Below are 19679 nucleotides of genomic sequence, written 5' to 3' on the forward strand. Positions count from 1 at the left end.
TTTTTTTTTTTTTTTTTTGAGACGGAGTCTCACTCTGTGGCCTGTTGCCCAGGCTGGAGTGCAATGGCACAATCTTGGCTCACTGCAACCTCGGCCTGCCAGGTTCAAGCAATTCTCCTGCCTCAGCCTCCCGAATAGCTGGGACTACAGGTGCACGCCACCATGCTCAGCTAATTATTTAGTAGAGATGGGGCTTCACCAAGCTGGCTAGGCTGGTGTTGAATTCCTGATCTCGTGATCTGCCCACCTTGGCCTCTCAAAGTGCTGAGCCACCATGCCCAGACTTCATCTTTTTTTTTGAGACAGAGTCTCGCTCTGTCACCCAGGCTGGAGTGCAGTGGCATGTTCTTGGCTCACTGCAAGCTCCACCTCCAGGGTTCACTCCATTCTCCTGCCTCAGCCTCCCGAGTAGCTGGGACTACAGACGCCTGCCACCGCGCCCGGCTAATTTTTTTTTTTTTTTGTATTTTAGTAGAGACGGGGTTTCACCGTGTTAGCCAGGATGGTCTCGATCTCCTGACCTCGTGATCCACCCGCCTCGGCCTCCCAAAGTGCAGGGATTACAGGCGTGAGCCACCGCGCCCGGCCTAATTTTTGTATTTTTAGTAGAGACGGGTTTTCACCGTGTTAGCCAGGATGGTCTTGATCTACTGACCTCATGATTTGCCCACCTCAGCCTCCTAAAGTGCTGGGATTACAGGCATGAGCCACTGTGCCCGGCCGCCTTCATCTTCTTAACAGGAACTTTTGCAGAGCAAAATATTTTAATTCTGATGAAGTTAGAAGTATTGTTTTTTTTTTTTTTCTTTTATGAATCTCACTCTTGGTGTCATGCCAAAGACTTTTCCCAAGTAGTTGTATGAGAAAGCATTTTCAAACCCTTTTTTCACCTCACGTGTTTAATACTGTGATAGGTGCTGAGATATATATATATATAGATAGATGTAGAAAATGAGTTGTGCTCAAGGAGCTTCCAGTTCTATTTATCTATTTATTTATTTATTTATTTACTTATTTATTTATTTATTTATTTTAATATTTAGAGATGGAGTCTCACTATGTTGCCCAGGCTAGAGTGCAGCAGTTATTCACAGGTGCAATCATAGTACACTACAGCCTCAAACTCCTGAGCTCAAAAGATCCTCCTGCCTCAGCCTCCCAAGCAGCTGGGCCTATAGGTGTGTGCTACTGCACACAGCTCCCATTTCAATTCAGACAAGCATACAAATAATTACAGTAGAAGACTATGTTCATTATGAGCCATGTGAGTGCTGCAAATGCTATGGGTGGGAGGAGGAGAGTTCAAGGGAAGGATGGATCACCTTCCACTGGAGATACCAAGTGGAGGGGCGGCATTTGAGCCTTGAGGATCTCAACAGTTGAAGTATGGCCGAGGGTGAAATTCCAGGAAGAAGGAACTGTGTAAGCAGAGGAACAGGAGTGGGACAAAGTGAAGATCAAGAAGCAAGAGGAGGGGGAGGAGAAGAGGGAGATAATAAGGTCACTTTCAGATCTATGGTATTTGAAGACCAGCAAGCATTCACGAGGAGATATCCAACAGGCAGTTAGATATGTGAGTTTGGAGGTGGAAATTGGAAATAGAGGTTTGGGACTCATTGGCATAGGTCAGGGCCTTAGTTGTATGCCTCACAGCAACTTGTACTTCCCTTCAGAGCACTTGTCACAAGTGTAATTAACAACTAATGGTATAATTAGCTGCTTAATCTCTGTCTCTCCTACTAGAATGCCACTCCCATGGAGGCAGAGCCCACATCTGCCTTATTCCTATGGAGAAGGCACCTACTCCAGGACCTTGGACATAAACATTCATTTGAATGTTTGAATGAATTAATTGAAGAAGTTGATACTTCTAACAGCTACCATTTACTGAACATGCACATGGCAGGCACTGTGATGCCTGCTTTGTATACATAATTTCATTTAAACTACATAGTCATTTCATGAGAAATGGTAGGTCTAGGGATCTCAATCCCCTAGATTTAGTGGGTTGTGGGTAAAGCCTGGGAATCTGAATTTAAGTTCTCAGGTAATTCTAATGATCAGCCAGGTTTGCAGAGCACTCTGGTGGATTGTTTTATTGAATTTTCACAGACAACTTCAAGAAATTAAGGCTCAGCAAACAATAGCAATGTGCTTGAGGTCACTTGGCTAGGAAAAACTCTTGGCTAGATGCAAAACTAGATGTCTCAGGGAGAAAACTTTATAAGCCTCCCTGCTTCTGGGAGATCTAATATATTAAAAAGAGAGTTTATTTTATTTATTTATTTATTTTTGAGACAGAGTTTCGCTCTTATTGCCCAGGCTGGAGTGCAATGACACGACCTCGGCTCACTGCAACCTCTGCCTCCCGGGTTCAAGCAATTCTCCCGCCTCAGCCTCCTGAGAAGCTGGGACCACAGGCGTGTACCACCACACTCAGCTAATTTTTGAGATGGGGTTTTGCCATGTTGCCCAGGCTGGTCTCAAACTCCTGGGCTCAAGAGCTCCTCCCACCTCAGCCTCCCAAAGTGCTGGGATTACAGGCATGAGTCACGGTGCCTGGCCTATAAAAAGAGTTTACAAAGGAAGAGCAGAAGGCCAATAACTGAGTCATTAAAACCAAGGAGAGTGGTCAGCACTGCCAAATGCCACAGAGAGACTGGAGAATGTGGCCTTGGGGAGGACTGAGGATGACTGACAACGTGTCTGTGGTGTCTGAGTGTGCCATTAGAAGAAGATGAAGACGCAGCCCTGGCACACACGGGGAACTCCCTCAGGAGGCCTGGCCAGCTGGAAAGAGTTATGGATTGAGGCTCAGCCAAGATCACTCCTTCGCAGGACAGCTTTGTGCTAAAATTATTAAAGCCAAACTTCTGGGCCTGTGGGGTGGAATGCCAAGAAAGGGGAGGCATAAGTCCCACAGGGGACTACCAGTTTGGAATCTCAGGTAAGCTGTTGAGAAAATGCAAAATGCAGCTTTGCCAGGGCAACTGCCACTCTGCTGGAATATTTAGGCCTTTTGCCTCACTTTCTTCTGTTCTATGTGTGTTTTGCCTCTGGGGTACTGATTCCACTGGAGGATGGGAAGGGAAAGAAAGGTGGAAGTCCAACCAGGACATTTTGCTGAGTTTCAGTAGTAGTAGCCTGGAGACCTCTTGCCCAGCCTGCAGTGAGATTCTTGAAGTCTCATTAATTTCCATGCAGCACGGCCGGCTGCGGTGGCTCACATCCCAGCACTTTGGGAGGCCGAGGTGGGCAGATCACCTGAAGTCAGGAGTTTGAGACCCGCCTGACCAACATGGAGAAACCCCGTATCCACTAAAAATACAAAATGAGCTGGGGGGTGGTGGCGCATGCCTGTAATCCCAGCTACTTTGGAGGCCGAGGCAGGAAAATCACTTGAACCCGGGAGGCAGAGGTTGCGGTGAGCCGAGATTGCACCATTGTACTCCAGCCTGGGCAACAAGAGTGAAACTGTCTCAAAAAAAAAAAATTCCATGCAGCCAGAATAGGACTAGGTGGGCTTCGGAAGAGTTTTGGCCAATAACAAATCAGCATGCTGGTTTGTAATTGAAAGAACATTGGATTCAGAGTCAGAGGCAATGGGTTTGAATTGTGGCTTCTGCCACTTACTAAGCATGTGGGGATAACAACACCTACCTCCCAAGTCATGAAAGCTTGAGCTGAGGCATGTGAAGGTGCTTTGTAAGCTGTATAGGTACAAAGAGTTATAGTCATCATCATCCTCTTTCAAATGAAAGGAACGGTTTCACATCCACCAGTAACAGGATATGAGTTGGGTTTAGGGAGGGGATTGCAGGAAACCATCCATCACATCTTTGCACAGGCTCAGTCTGGAATTCTGGAATATAACTAAAAAGGTCTTCCTACTCCCTCTCCAAAGCCATATCCATATCCTGAATGATATTAGAAGCTTGAAAGTGGGTACATATTACAGACTCCACACTGACCCCTCCCAGCCTTCATCTTTCCAGATTCCATTCTTTGATTCTCACCCCCTGTCCCACCAACCCTTCCATGTGGCAGAAGAGGCCGGCTCAGTCACCAGCACTCTCCCCTACTCCTGGAGTTTAATCTTTTTGCAGGGATCTCTTTTCTCCAAAAAGAGATCTCCACAGGCAGTGGCTCTCCGAAGCCAGGTGAGGACCTACCCTGCTGGATTTACACAGACTGAAATCTCAAATGCCCACATGGTCAGAAAGGTAAAGTAAATGAATTAAGAAGGTGGGCGTAATTCAGTGGAGAATGGCAGGGACTGTGGTGAACACGAGAGCACACTTCTTATACAAATGGTAAGGGCAACTCACCTCTGCCCACTGTGGGCATCCCAGCTCTTCCCGTTTTCAGAAGAAGCCAGAAATCCAATTTCTTTTCAGGTGAAATCTCTTGGTTTAAAAATGCTCCTTTCGAAATATTTTTAAATATAACGCTCTAAACACAAAAGTCTGCAGCCCCCTTTCCACCAGCTTGTGGTCCTGGCCTGTGCCATGCTTTAGTGCCCTATCGATGAGCCCCAGCAATTCCCCCAGTGCCTCTTGCTTCTCCAAATCTGGCCTCTTTTCCCCTCTCTACCGCTGTTTCTCCCCACTTCCCGCAGCCCGGGGTCACTTTCTTTACCCATCTCCCCTCTCTTCTGGGAGAGGCACTTGCCGAACATCTTTCCGCCCAGAGCCTCCCCTGGAGCTGCAGAGGGGCAGCTGGAGAGATGCTCTCTGACGTAGCATCTCCCACCTTTGTCCTTGGGGACCCTGAGCCACCTGAGGGAGGGGACAAGGCCTCGCCCTGCGGGTCCCCACTGTAACTGGAAAAACACGGCCTCGCCCTCTGGAATCCAGGATGAGGGTGGGTGTAGGGGACACCTCCCAGAAACCCCTAGTCTACCAGTGGGTTAAAGAAGAAAGAGGGGACATGGTAAAGGGATGCGACAGAGCTGTGTGGTTTCCGGATGGGAAACCTCAGTCATTTAGGCACCCCTCCGCTCGAGTCACTTCCGAAGCAGTCGATTCTTGGGGAGAGGCTCTGCAGAAAAGGGCGACTCCGACGCAGACTGCCCTGTCCCCGCGCCCCAGGTCGTCGTGCGCGCAACTGCGGTAGTCACTGCTCCTCCCCGCCCCCGCTCCTGGATGCCCCCCTTCCCTCTCCCGGCCAGACTCTGAGCAGGAGCTCCGCCCCCAACGCGCCGCCCCAGCCCCAGCGCCTTAAAAGCCGGAGCGCACCGCCCCGCCGCGCCCTACCAGCCGCACCTCTCCTTTCTTCTGTAGCTCTCGCCGAAGCCGCACGTCCGGCCCGGATCCCGGCACCATGAGCTTCGGCTCGGAGCACTACTTGTGCTCCTCCTCCTCCTACCGCAAGGTGTTCGGGGATGGCTCTCGTCTGTCCGCCCGCCTCTCCGGGGCCGGCGGCGCGGGCGGCTTCCGCTCGCAGTCGCTGTCCCGCAGCAATGTGGCCTCCTCGGCCGCCTGCTCCTCGGCCTCGTCGCTTGGCCTCGGCCTGGCCTATCGCCGGCCGCCGGCGTCTGAAGGGCTGGACCTGAGCCAGGCGGCGGCGCGCACCAACGAGTACAAGATCATCCGCACCAACGAGAAGGAGCAGCTGCAGGGCCTCAATGACCGCTTCGCCGTGTTCATCGAGAAGGTGCATCAGCTGGAGACGCAGAACCGCGCGCTGGAGGCCGAGCTGGCCGCGCTGCGACAGCGCCACGCCGAGCCGTCGCGCGTCGGCGAGCTCTTCCAGCGCGAGCTGCGCGACCTGCGCGCGCAGCTGGAGGAGGCCAGCTCGGCGCGCGCGCAGGCCCTGCTGGAGCGCGACGGGCTGGCCGAGGAGGTGCAGCGGCTGCGGGCCCGCTGCGAGGAGGAGAGCCGCGGACGCGAAGGCGCCGAGCGCGCCCTGAAGGCGCAGCAGCGCGACGTGGACGGCGCCACGCTGGCCCGCCTGGACCTGGAAAAGAAGGTGGAGTCGCTGCTGGACGAGCTGGCCTTCGTGCGCCAGGTGCACGACGAGGAGGTAGCTGAGCTGCTGGCCACGCTTCAGGCGTCGTCGCAGGCCGCGGCCGAGGTGGACGTGGCTGTGGCTAAACCAGATCTGACCTCGGCGCTGAGGGAGATCCGCGCCCAGTATGAGTCCCTGGCCGCTAAGAACCTGCAATCCGCGGAAGAATGGTACAAGTCCAAGTTCGCCAACCTGAACGAGCAGGCGGCGCGCAGCACCGAGGCCATCCGGGCCAGCCGCGAGGAGATCCACGAGTACCGGCGCCAGCTGCAGGCGCGCACCATCGAGATCGAGGGCCTGCGCGGGGCCAACGAGTCCTTGGAGAGGCAGATCCTGGAGCTGGAGGAGCGGCACAGTGCCGAGGTGGCTGGCTACCAGGTAAGGGCCGGGGCTGGGCTTGGGGAGGAGCGCCCTGCCCTCTCCCGCGCCCGCTTCCTCTGGTAAAACTGGGCCCCAGGACTTAGGGGGAGGGCAAAAGAGAGGAGAGAAGAGCCCCGGCTGGAGGCACTGGTAAACAAAAAGCCCTGGAGTCTTCACTGTTAATTTTAGGGAATGCCCCTCATTTATGTCCCTGCCCCAGTCCTTCGAACAAATAAGCCCTTAAATTTCTTTGAGGTTCGAAAACCTAACTCTGCCTGTCTGTCAGCAAGCGGGCCTACACACACTGGCGACCCGGAGAACAGTGCCCCACCCAAAGTAGGACTGAGCCCAACGGGGCAGGTTACGTGGGCGGTGCTATCTCGGCTATCTGGCTTGTTTGGTTGACTTTGAAAGGCTTTCTGTGCGCCCTAGAAGATATTTATGGAGTATGGTCTACTTCAGGGTTGAAGGAAGAATGCGATACTGAACTGGGAAGAGTCCTATCCCATTTTCTTGACTTTCGCCCTCCAAAAAGTAGAGATTGGGAGCCAACAAGCTGAGCGATGCTTGAGCTGGTAGCAACCAACCTGCTCTACCCTCTTCCCCCAACACACACACTATTCCCTTGTCCACCCGCTGACATTTCCTCCTAAAGAAAGCGTTCGCCTATTGGCAAAATGTGAAAGTTCGGGGCGCTGTCCACGGTGCTGATCTCGAGTTCTTCCCATCTCGGAAATGATGTCTCTCCCGTCTCGTGTCCCAGTTATGAATCTCTAGACAATTAACTGCTTTGATTTTTTTTTTCCTGCAACACCAACACATCAGTCTTGGCTACCTGCAATCAAAGGTCACCTTATAGACAACATCAATTTTGGCTTTCATGGATGGCTTAGCACTAAAAAACCATTTAATTTGCTCAGCAGCTATGAGGTCCCACTTCAAAATTCCTACTTTGTAAATATTTTTTTCATCGTAAGTGTATGTGATAAGTCACAGAGATGGTTCTTCTTTGTTCTAGTGTATGTATTTTTTTCCATCTTTCCCTGTCCTCTAAGCTTCTGTGAAGGTATTGATTGGCTATTTCTTCCCAACAAAGGCCACTGCATCTTCAGTTTTACTATATAAGACATTCTGGGATTATGACCGCAAAGGGCACAGAGGCAGGAGACAGGGTAAATGGAAGGTGTAGAAAAGAATTGAAATAGTGTGGTTCAGTTTCAAGGTACAATAAAAGCACCTTTGAATGACAATAATTCAGAAACTTGCAATAATTCTAGCTGGGATTAAAGTTTACATTTGGTGAAATTAATAGGGCTTGGAACACTGGTAAAATGGAACCAAGAAAGGAATGAAATCTCAAAAGTAACATTTTAATCAGAAGCTAAAGAATTCTTATTGATGTGCAGGTATTTGCTGTTTGTCACAAATAACGTCCTTTGATGAAGGAAAAAAGCCTGCTTGAACTGTTTAGGTTAGTTTGGTATTGCATTATCATTCAAATAAGTACTTCCATCTCTGCTTCAAAATCCATAACTTGAACTTTTCATTATGTACCATAACCCCTGGATGGCCTGAATTAATCACATTTGGCTAATTGAGACTTCATTTTTTTCTTCTAGAAGCCTCCAAGGACGAGCTAGGTGGTCTTCTGGAGGGCTAGCCCAGTATTTCTACAAAAAAAGGATAACTTACTCAGAACTGCCAGCTGAATTGGGCTTTTCCATGTTCTCTGTTTGCTTTTTATAGCCCATACATTCTAAGAGGTAGTGACAGTTTTGCCTGGCTTGTTTGCTGTAAAAGGCTTTCATCATTAGACAATGATGGTAGGGTCATCCAGACATGGTCTACAGGAAACAAACAAAAACAACAGAGAAACTGCAGTATCTGCAGTTCTGCGGTGCTGCCCCCATCAGCTTGAGCCTTTAGAGCCACAGAGGACCTGCTGATGGGAGTGGAAGAGGAGGTCAGACAACAGAGAGCTGGTTCCCTAATCCTTGGGACCTAAGGCTAAGGTGAGGCTCAAGCCTTACCTGCAGATCCTAAAGGCCTGATGCCACAAGGGTGTCTCTGACTGTTCTAACAGTCTTAGCAGTACTGACCAAGGTGAAAAGCTTCCCTTTCTACAGTGAGAGTTAGCCATTGTTTTCTTGCCCTCTCATCTCATCCCCACCTTTCACTGCAGTAATGGGAGGCTGTTCTCCTTCTGCTACAGAGATTAATGGTAGGGCCATTTTTCTTTTCAAACTTGACACCCTCTATGAAACACAGGAAGGCCCCATTAAAGTCACATCTTCTCTGCCTTAGAGAGCTGATAGCCTATTTGAGGAAAGAAACCTTCTTACACTTTTGAAAGGGTAAAAAATGATTCAAGGTGACACAGTAAGTACACAATAGTGTATGAGAGAGTCTGAATCAGGCAAGAGAAGAGATTAGGAAGAGCTCAGGCTATTGTCTTCAAAAGCCAAATGCAACTCCCCTCTGCATAAAAAGCTGATGGGGTTTCCATTTCTGACATAGGGCAATTCTGGTGCCTACATAGCCACTTCGGCACCTTTAGAGTCCCAGTTCTGTTAAAGATGTCAAAAGACATTCTTGGAGGGTACTCGGGGTCTCAGACCTCTACTGTGGTCAGTCTTGGAAAGTTGAAGCTTTCCTTGAAAGACCTTGCTGAATGATCAAGATCACTGCAGGTTAATGCTCTCCAGGGAGACAAGCCAAGCCTGCTCTTTTCTCTCCATTATGAGACTGGAGTACAGCCTAATTAAATAGCAGGAAGGGGCTGGCCCCGTGGAGATTGGAGGTGACAGTGGCTGCATATAAATCCATAGCTTGATAGATCCATTTCTAAAATTAGCTACATTTGATCTTTTTAAGCTCTTCCACCTGGTTTTTGTTTCATTTTGTTTTGTTTGCCCCTCCCTATCTTACTGCATTACTGTCACCTGGGCTACCATGATAGCATCCTTATAGAAATAAATTTAAACTAGTGATCCTAAACCCAGTGACACTCTAAGGACAGTTGGGGGCTTAAATTATCAGGCCCACTCCCAAAGATATGGATTCAGCAGTTCACAGGTAGGGCCCAGGAATATGCATTTTTCAATAAAAGTGCTGCATCCTGTTGGTCCTCAGGCTGATTTTGGAGTACACTGATCTAAACCACTTCTTCCAGTAAAGTAGTTTACAGAGATACGTATAATGCAGGATTTTCGAGTGTGGTGGAGGAAAGAAAAAGATGGGGACAAAGGAAAGATAGGTGTGAGAATAAAGCACGCATGGTGAACCACAAATAAAAATCCTCTGTCCCCACTAAAGTTGATTATGCAGAGCAGTAATTCTAAATAGCCTCTTTCAATCAGATGTGGGGCACTCACTACTGCCCCCCTGACCCAGGGCCCCCCAAACGTGCTGAAATCCACAGCCCTGTCGTTCTTCATCACTGCAGATGTTAGTGTGGCCAGTCATTTCTCTTACTTCACCCGGCATCCTTCCAACCATGGACACGATGCTCAGCGTTTGTCTTAGCTCCTCCAGGAGAGACCCCAGCTGAAGCTGGGCGTGCCGCTCTCCCGTTCCCTCAGGCTAAGCCGGCAGCAGCTGCGTGGTTGGGGGAGGGGACAGACTGCAGCGCTCTGCTCAGATCTCGAGCTGGAGGCCATCTTTGGCAGGGCTTCTGAAGGGCAATGCAAGACTCAGCCTGATGTGGGGAGGAGAGCGCAAACAAAGAGACCAGACATTGAAGAGCAATCAATGGTCAGCACACAGCACAGTTCCTTCTGAAAGGAGCAAAGTTGTGCTTTTCTCTACAGTGATCTGTAAAATAGATCTATGAAATCTGCAACCTAGAAGTTCAAGGAAATCTCATCTGTCTAGAGCTCAGCTCCCCAACCACCTCTTATTCAGAAAACACAGCTGTGAAACAACAATCGTGTTTTAAGCAACGACCTAATTAACCTGCTGATGAGACATATCATCTATCTCTAAGCCACACATTAGGAACTTGGCACCTATACTGCCCCCAGCCTATTCATTCTTAACATGATTTCAAAATGCTTTTTTATTTGGTTTCAAGACTGCAGCAAGATAGAGAATGGGGACCACTGGAGTCAGGCATTGTTAAGAATGAGCAGCAGTAGATCTGTTCATCTTTCAGAACAAAGAAAATCAATGAGCATCCACAATTTCAAACACTGCACTTTGGGGCCATTTAGGGTAGAATTAAACAGCCTAATATACCTCAGTTGACCTAAAAGATGTCACCGAATTATTTTTAAAATTGATTATTATCATGACCCTTAATTACTGTGGAAGGTGGCATTATGTTTAATGTCCTGATTGTGAGTGGTATAAGCCACTTTAGAAAGGCTTTTTATTCAAAATTGTTATTAAAAAAAATCTGGTACTTTAGGGTATATGCCTCCAACTATCCAATATTAAAGTGTTTTTATACATTTCTTTGTTATCTAAGGGGTTGGTAATAGTGAGGGCTTGTGATTAATTTGTCCATATCATCAAAAGGATAGAGGGCCACGTGGTATGATATTATCAAGAATAAAAATCACTAACATTTACTGAGTTCTTCCTGTGTGCCATGCTGTTCTAATGCCTACTAATTTAACAGATAATGGACTCATCATATATTAATGTATATGTGAGATATATTAAATTGAAATCCTAATTTGAGGATCTCAGAACACCTTAGAAAAAGAATAAACATTATAACTTTTCATATGCGGAAGTAGAAAATTGGAAGGAACTAAAATGTAGAAAACAGGCTGAGGTCCAATGGGTGTTAGTGGCAGAGCAAAAACTGCAACCCAAAGTTCCTGATGAAATCCTCCTCTTATCTTCATATAGCATTCCTCCTCCTTCTTTGCATAATCATATTTTCTTCTTTCTCCTTTTTCCCTCACCCTAGACTCTTTTCCCTCTTACCACAGTAATATTGATTCTCTTGTCCCTAATATGTCAGTAGCAGAATTGATTGTAACCTCAAATAGGAACTATCAGGTAAAATTTCTTGGTAAAAATCTCTTTAAGACCTCATGATCTCTTAACACACTTTGAAATATATGCATCATGGTCCAGTATAATGTGTATTTTTCCTACTGGCTGTCATTCCTTGCTCTGTACCCGTCAGTCAATTGAGACTCTTCTTTGCAGTATTCCTGTCAATATTTATAGAACAGGTAGGTGGCAGGAATTTTAATTCTGCAAATTCTCTTGATTTGGAAGTTTGCACCCCCTGATGTCTTAGCCCTACCTTTCACCATTGCTTTATCATTCTCACACAAGGGGAGTTTCAAGGGCCTGTCAACACTTAACTTTCTTGAGATTTCTGATATGTTTATCTGCATCACTGTTTCTTTTTTTTTTTTTTTTCTGAGATGGAGTTTTGCTCTTGTTGCCCAGGCTGGAGTGCAATGGCATGATCTTGACTCACTGCAACCTCCGCCTCCCGGGTTCAAGTGATTCTCCTGCCTCAGTCTCCCAAGTAGCTGGGATTACAGGCACGCGCCACCACGCCCAGCTAATTTTTGTATTTTTAGTGGAGACGGGGTTTCACCATGTTGGCCAGGATAGCCTCAATCTCTTGACCTCGCAATCTGCCTGCCTCGGCCTCGCAAAGGGCTGGGATTACAGGCGTGAGCCACCGCGTCTGATCCTGCATCACTGTTTCTTAAAAATAACTCCCAATCATTGTGTCCTTTTTTTTTTTTGAGACAGGGTCTTGCTCTGTCACCCAGACTGGAGCACAGTGGCACTATCATGGCTCGCTGCAACCTCCGCCTACTGGGCTCAAGCAATTCTCCCAGCTCAGCCTCAAGTGATTCACCTGCCTCAGCCACCCAAAGTGCTGGGATTACAGGCATGAGCCACCGCGCCATGCCCTAGAGACGTTTTCTTGTTATCGCAAATGGGAGAGGGAAGTATGTGCTTCTGGCATCCAGCCAGGGATGCTACTAAATATCTTGCATTTCACAATAACAAATAATTAGCCAGCCCAAAACATCAATACTGCCAAAGTTGTAAAACTCTGTTTTAGAGGAAAGCAACAGAAAATAAACTAGTATAAACTAATAAATTGCTGGGGTCAGACGCTGTGGCTCAAGCCTGTAATCCCAGCACTTTGGGAGGCTGAGGCGGTGGATCACAAGGATAAGGGTTCAAGTGTGGCCAACATGGTGAAACCTCATCTCTACTAAAAATACAAAAATTAGCCAGGCGTGGTGGTGTGCACCTATAATCCCAGCTACTCGGGAGGCGGAGGCAGGAGAATTGTTTGAACCCAGGAGGCAGAGGTTGCAGTGAGCTGAGATTGCGCCACTGCACTCCAGCCTGGGTAACAGAGCAAGACTCCATCTCGGAAAGAAAAAAAAAAAAGAGGAAGATAATTTCATATAATGGTAAGAGCTAAGAGCAGGGTGGCTGCATTCAACTGAGTGCTTTTTTTCTAATTTGTTCTCCCTTTGGGGGTATCTTTTTCTAATTTGCACAAGATTCTTGCAAGGGCCAGCAGCTGCTCTGGCTTAAAGTAAAGTGTTGGATTGGTCAAGGGTAAATACTTAAATTGGATGCAAAGGAAGACCTGTCTGAGGAGAGGACATTTTATTTATTTATTTATTTATTTATTTATTTATTTATTTATTTTGAGATGGAGTTTCACTCTTGTTGTCCAGGCTGGAGTGCAATGGCGCGATCTCGGCTCACTGCAACCTCCACCTCCCGTATTCAAGTGATTCTCCTGCGTCAGCCTCCCTAGTAGCTAGGATTATAGACATGCGCCACCACGCCTGGCTAATTTTTGTATTTTTAATAGAGATGGGGTTTCTCCATGTTGGTCTAGCTGGTCTCGAACTCTTGACCCCAGGTGATCTTCCTGCCTCAGCCTCCCAAAGTGCTGGGATTACAGGCATGAGCCATCGTGCCTGGCAGGAGAGGACATTTGAACTGAATCTTTTTTTTTTTTTTTTTGAGACAGAGTTTCACACTTGGCTGGGCGCGGTGGCTCAAGCCTGTAATCCCAGCACTTTGGGAGGCTGAGATGGGCGGATCACGAGGTCAGGAGATCGAGACCATCCTGGCTAATACAGTGAAACCCCGTCTCTACTAAAAAATACAAAAAACTAGCCGGGCAAGGTGGCGGGCGCCTATAGTCCCAGCTACTCAGGAGGCTGAGGCAGGAGAATGGCATAAACCCGGGAGTCAGAGCCTGCAGTGAGCTGAGATCCGGCCACTGCACTCCAGCCTGGGCGACAGAGCAAGACTCTGTCTCAAAAAAAAAAAAAAAAAAGTTTCACTCTTGTTGCCCAAGCTGGAGTGCAGTGGCACGATCTTGGCTCACTGCAACCTCTGCCTCCCGGATTCAAGCAATTCTCCTGCCTCAGCCTCCCAAGTAGCTGGGATTACAGGCGCTTGCCACTGCACCCAGCTAATTTTTGTATTTTTAGTAGAGACAGGGTTTCTCCATGTTGGTCTGGCTGGTCCCGAACTCCCAACTCCAGGTGATTCTCCCACCTCAGCCTTCCAAAGTGCTGGGATTACAGCTGTGAGCCACCAAGCCCAGGTGAACTGAATCTCCTATGACAAGGAGTCGGCCATGTAAAGACTGACATTTTAGATAGAGGACATAACAAGCCTAAAGGGCCTGGGACAGCAATGAACTTAGTATAGTTAAGGAGCAAAAGAAAAGACCAGGCTGGGCATGGTGGCTCATACATGTAATCTAAGCACTTTAGGAGGTAAAGGCAGGAGTGTCTCTTGAGGCCGGGAGTTCGAACCCAGCCTGGACAACAAAATAAGACCTCATCTCTACAAAACAAAAATTGTGGTTTTTTTTGTTTGTTTGTTTGTTTGTTTTTTTGAGACGGAGTCTTGCTCTGTCGCCCAGGCTGGAGTGCAGTGGCCGGATCTCAGCTCACTGCAGCTCCGCCTCCCGGGTTCACGCCATTCTCCTGCCTCAGCCTCCCGAGTAGCTGGGACTACAGGCGCCCGCCACCTCGCCCGGCTAGTTTTTTGTAGTTTTAGTAGAGATGGGGTTTCACTGTGTTCGCCAGGATGGTCTTGATCTCCTGACCTCGTGATCCACCCGTCTCGGCCTCCCAAAGTGCTGGGATTACAGGCTTGAGCCACCGCGCCCGGCACAAAAATTGTTTTTAATTACCCAGGCATGGTAGTGCACACCTGTTAGTCCCAGCTGCTTGGGGAGGCTAAGGCAGGAAGATCACTTGAGCCCAGGAGTTTTGAGGCTGCCAGTGAGCTGTGATCACACCACTGTACTCCAGCCTAGGCAACAGAGCAAGACCTTGTCTCAAAAAAAAAAAAAAATTCCTTCTGGCTGCTCAAGGACTATAAATATATAAATATAAAGCGATTTCTCTTCCATGCCTTGGTTTTTAAAAAATTCTGTGGAGTATTTCTGCTTTCTCCTTACCTATACTGTAAAATGCTCTCAGTAAAGTGACTGATTAGCAGGCTTCTAGGAAATCATCAAAATGAATGGAGGCAGAGAGGTCTTGCTGGAAAGCTCTCTGTGCTTTCCACAGTTGGAATTTTCTGAATCTAAGCTGCTAAACTGAGGCTTTGGATTTTGGAAAGCACATACTGCAACAGTTATTTAGCAGCAATACGGTAAGCAAGGGAGGGATGGTAAGTGTAAAAAAAAAAAAAATCATCTCCATCTTCAGTTGAGAACTATATGCCTTGTGGCTATCCTGAAAAGGGCAGGTGTTCACTTGCCCTTTGGGTAAAAGTTCCCAGTCCTCACCATGAGTTCAAATCTCCTGGGGACCTTTATGAAAAAAATGCAAATGCTGGGACCCCACCCCAGAACCAATGAATCTGGATCTGGGCTCAGGGACAGGCCTGGATATAAGCAAGTTATAAGTTCAGTAGGTGGTTTTAATGTGTAGTCAGGGTTGGGAATCCTTGCCTTCTGGAAATCCTGAGGAATTTCAGCTGGTTTGGCCTAACTATTTTGGATATGTTACTTTTCAGGATAGCATTGGGCAGCTGGAGAATGATCTGAGGAACACCAAGAGTGAGATGGCACGCCACCTTCGGGAATACCAGGACTTGCTCAATGTCAAAATGGCTCTTGACATTGAGATAGCAGCTTACAGGTACTGCAAAGGGCCTGCTTACCCAAGTAAATCCAGTCACCTAGGGGCAATACTGCCCAAATAAGTGGGTCTGGTCTCTCTGGCTTCTGACTGGTGAGGGAGGGAAGAAGGGCATCACTGGCCCCTTTCAGCTGAGCCGACTGCTCCATCCCTCTACTTAGATATAATCCAGCTCCATCTTACTAGTCCGGGAGTATTCTGTGTACCTCTGAAAGGATTTAAGGGGATAATGTGAGTACACAGAGGTTAAAATAGAAACCCATGAGACTCGTAACTTTAAAAATAGGGTTTGGGGCCGGGTGCGGTGGCTCACTCCTATAATCCCAGCACTTTGGGAGGCCGAGGTAGGTGGATCACTTGAGATCAAGAGTTCAAGACCAGCCTGGCCAGCATAGTGAAACCCCGTCTCTACTAAAAATACAAAAATTAGCCAGGCGTGGTGGCGCACACCTGTAGTCCCAGTTACTCTGGAGGCTGAGGCAGGAGAATAGGTTGAACCTGGGAGATGGAGGTTGCAGTGAGCTGCGATCATGCCACTGCACTCCAGCCTGGGAGACAGTGAGACTCTGTCTCAAAAAAAAAGATGATTAAAAAACTATTAAGAGTTATGAGAAACATGGTTTGGGGGTCACTCTTTTATAGGACTATTTCAGTCACGCTGATAAAAATCTGTTATCTGAAATAGTGTCATTCACTGGCTTTTGTTATTGCTGGTTCTATTCCTTTTGTACTCTTATACACTGAAAAAGTACAAATCTCAAATTTTGTACTCTTATACACTGAAAAAGTACAAATCTCTTGAATAAAGCAGTTTCTACCACCTTTGTGGACATCTCACCTCCTTATCCCTATTGCAGCTAAGGTGTTAATTAGGAAAATTACTTCTCCCTAGAGCTTTGTTGCTAATGGCCAAAAATGGGTGTGATGTGACCAAGGGGAGTTGTAGGTTTTCCTCCTGGAATGTATTTGTGAATAGGATAGGTTTCCCTTTGACAATGCTTTAAACATAGCTGGTGCGGAAGGAGTGTGTGTGTGCATGTGTATGCACACAGTCCAACGCTTTGAGCTTTGAAATTAAGTATTTGTTGGTTTCAATCTCATGAAGAAACTCCAAAGTCCTTTGGAATCTCTCTCAAATGAATCAGGACTGGAGAGTTGAGTTCTAGGGGGAAAAAGTTATTGACTTCCTAAGAGTTTTTCTCTGTTGGATTTACAGGAAACTGCTGGAAGGCGAGGAGACACGTTTTAGCACCAGTGGGTTAAGCATTTCAGGGCTGAATCCACTTCCCAATCCAAGTTATCTGCTCCCACCTAGAATCCTCAGTTCTGCAACCTCCAAAGTCTCATCCACTGGGCTATCACTTAAGAAAGAGGAGGAGGAAGAGGAGGCATCTAAGGTAGCCTCTAAGAAAACCTCCCAGATAGGGGAAAGTTTTGAAGAAATATTAGAGGAGACAGTGATATCTACTAAGAAAACCGAGAAATCAAATATAGAAGAAACCACCATTTCAAGCCAAAAAATATAATTCCATTGCTTCGAAAAAGTTAATGCTTAAGAGGGAATGATATGCATTTGACTTGTTAAACAGCCTATTCCTGAACCATAACACCTGCCACCAATATAAAATATCTTCAAGGCTTCAGTCTCATATTTAGTATTGAATACTTACCTTCTGTAATAAGAAAACCACCCCTTAGATTGAAGTAAACTGCAGTCCTGGAGCAATCACAGATGAGTTATCTAAGAATACAGCTTTCTGACCTTCAGCTCACACTTCACAGTGATCGATGATTCAGGTGCAGAGGAAGTACAAACTAAGGTGCTAAATCTGTGATCATCGTCATTTGCTGTGAACTGAAATTAAAACTATTCACGCTACCCAGCCATTACCCAGCTAAATAATCTTACTCTATATACCTAAAACGTAAGATCACTGCCAAAGATAAACTAATGGTCCACACCCAAATCCACTCTGATAGAACTATTTCACAAATAATAGGCATTTGTTTAATGGACACCTTCCACCTCCCTCAATTGCATATATCCTTTTCTTCCATGTAGGAAAAAAATAGTCTAGTGTAGTATTCTTCCCATTTAAACACATTTTGGTTCTTCTCAAAAGAACTTACCCCCATTTGCTCTCTTTGCTCAGTGGGTAAAATTAGATGCATGTTGACCATGTCTATGATTCGTGTAATTACTTATCCCTGCCCATTTCATATTCTTTCAATTCTGTAGGTTAAAAAAAATGGCAGTGATGAATTTTAAGGGTTTCCCCTAACATATAAAATAATGAAAAGAATCCCTAGACTTTAGGCTTTCAGCTTACACAAATCCATTTAATTAGGATAAAAAAACTATTAAGGATGTAGCTTTTCACCTTTACTTTAGAAGCACAGTAAATAGTTATTCCAAACTGTGATGAAACTGACCTTAGATTTAGTAGTATAAGCTAGAGGAAGTGAGTGTTTCTATGAGTGGAAAAAGCCAAGGTGTCATTTACGTGTCAGTTCATTTGTGGTGATATAGAATTAGCTTTTTCATCCCCTTACACTTAGAATCCACGTATTCCCCTTCCCACTAGTCTAGGTCCTAAAAAGGCCTCGCTTTCACTCTCCTATGCCTTTTACGAGTGCTAAGTGTAGGATATTTTGTCACCAGAACACAATGCTACTGCCCCAAAGTAAAAAAAAAAAAAACAACCACTTCTGGTCAATCAACACCACCAGCAAACATAAGAAAGAAATCTTTCTCTTTTCTAAAAGACTTCCCCAACACTTACCCCATGGCTGCACAGTTGGTGGGGTCCTGCCGGAGAGGAAGAGACACCCAGACCAGAGAAGGGGTGTGCATGCGCCTACTCGCTTGCTAGAAGTAGATTCTGGACAGTCAGCTCTTCATCTGCCCAACTGTGTAGCATCTGCGTTGCCCAGTCTTTCATGTGTGCCAAGGCTGATGCAGGATTTGTTCTCTGTCCAGCAGTCACTTCTGCCAGAGCTGAAGAGTTGCCCCGTCTCTGTTCCATGTCTCCTTTAAGAGCTCTGGTGATAAGGACATGATGCTTTTACTGAACTTTCTTATCCTAGCACATGCTTCAATAGTTCAAGGAACTTGAAAGATACTTTTCTCTTCTTACTTTTACGCCATCCCTGTCTTTACTCCTCACACTTATTGTAAGACATTAGTAAAATAAGAAATTAAAAGTCACACGAATCCCACCAACATAATTTGTGTTCTGTGGTTCCTGCCTTTTCACTGAGAGAAGCACTGTTTGGGTGTAGAGTCAGTCTGGCTCTGCCTGATTTCTCACCTTCAGCTCAGAAATCAGTCACCCTTAATTGCCATGAACTCATTTATAGAAGAAAGATACTGGCCAAGCGTGGTGACTCCCCCCTGGAATCCCAGCACTTTGGGAGGCTAAGGGGGGGCAGATGGCCTGAGCCCAGGGGTTCGAGACCAGCCTGGGCAACATAGGGAGACCTCATCTCTCAAAAAAATATAAAAATTAGCCAACTATGGTGGCACCTGTAGTTACAGCTACTGGGGAACTGAGGTGGGAGGATCACTTCAGCCCGGCAGGTGGACGCTGCAGTGAGTCAAGATCACGCCAGTGCACTCCAGCCTGGGCGACAGAGTGAGACTCTGCCTCAAAAAAAACAAGAGTAACTTACAGAGTTGAAAAATGATTAATTCATTAACATGGAAAATGTTCAGAATCAAAGCAGAGAGGTCAAGGGAAGGAAAGCAAGTGACAGCAACTGTTATGTAAACAAGACGACAAAATGGATTCAGGAGATGAGGGGAAAGCCTGCAGCATGTGCTAATGATATCCCATATGACTTTCAGATTCATTAGACAATTATATCCCCTGCATCTTGAGACTTATTAATAATAGCTAGACTTTATTCAGTACCTATTTACTATGTGTCAGATGCTATATGAGGTAGTAAACATAGAATTATATAAACTTCACAACCACTTGTTAGGTGTAGTATTTGTATCCCCATTTTACAAATGAAGAAGTAGAACCTCAGAATCAAGGTTAAGACCCTGGTCTGATATCACACAGGAAGTGGCAGGGCTGAGATTTGAACCTTTGTCTTCTGTCTGACTCTACAATGCTTGCTTTTCTTCCCTATGTGGTTTTTTTCTTGTGTGTGTGTGTGTGTGTGTGTGTGTGTGTGTGT

The 19679-nt window shown here is 46.6% G+C and overlaps 1 protein-coding gene across 1 annotated transcript; it reads left to right on the forward strand.

Annotated features, from left to right (window-relative positions):
- Window positions 1-5269: 5269 nt before the first annotated feature.
- Window positions 5270-18711, forward strand: INA (internexin neuronal intermediate filament protein alpha). Its single transcript, NM_001266570.1, is given in 3 exon segments — window positions 5270-6387; window positions 15367-15491; window positions 16708-18711. Coding segments are annotated over 3 exon segments (1500 nt in total). The 5' UTR covers window positions 5270-5322; the 3' UTR covers window positions 17018-18711.
- The last annotated feature ends 968 nt before the right edge of the window (window positions 18712-19679 follow it).

The sequence above is a fragment of the Macaca mulatta genome, chromosome 9 (genome assembly GCF_049350105.2).
Source record: "Macaca mulatta isolate MMU2019108-1 chromosome 9, T2T-MMU8v2.0, whole genome shotgun sequence".
Taxonomy (NCBI): Eukaryota; Metazoa; Chordata; class Mammalia; order Primates; family Cercopithecidae; genus Macaca; species Macaca mulatta.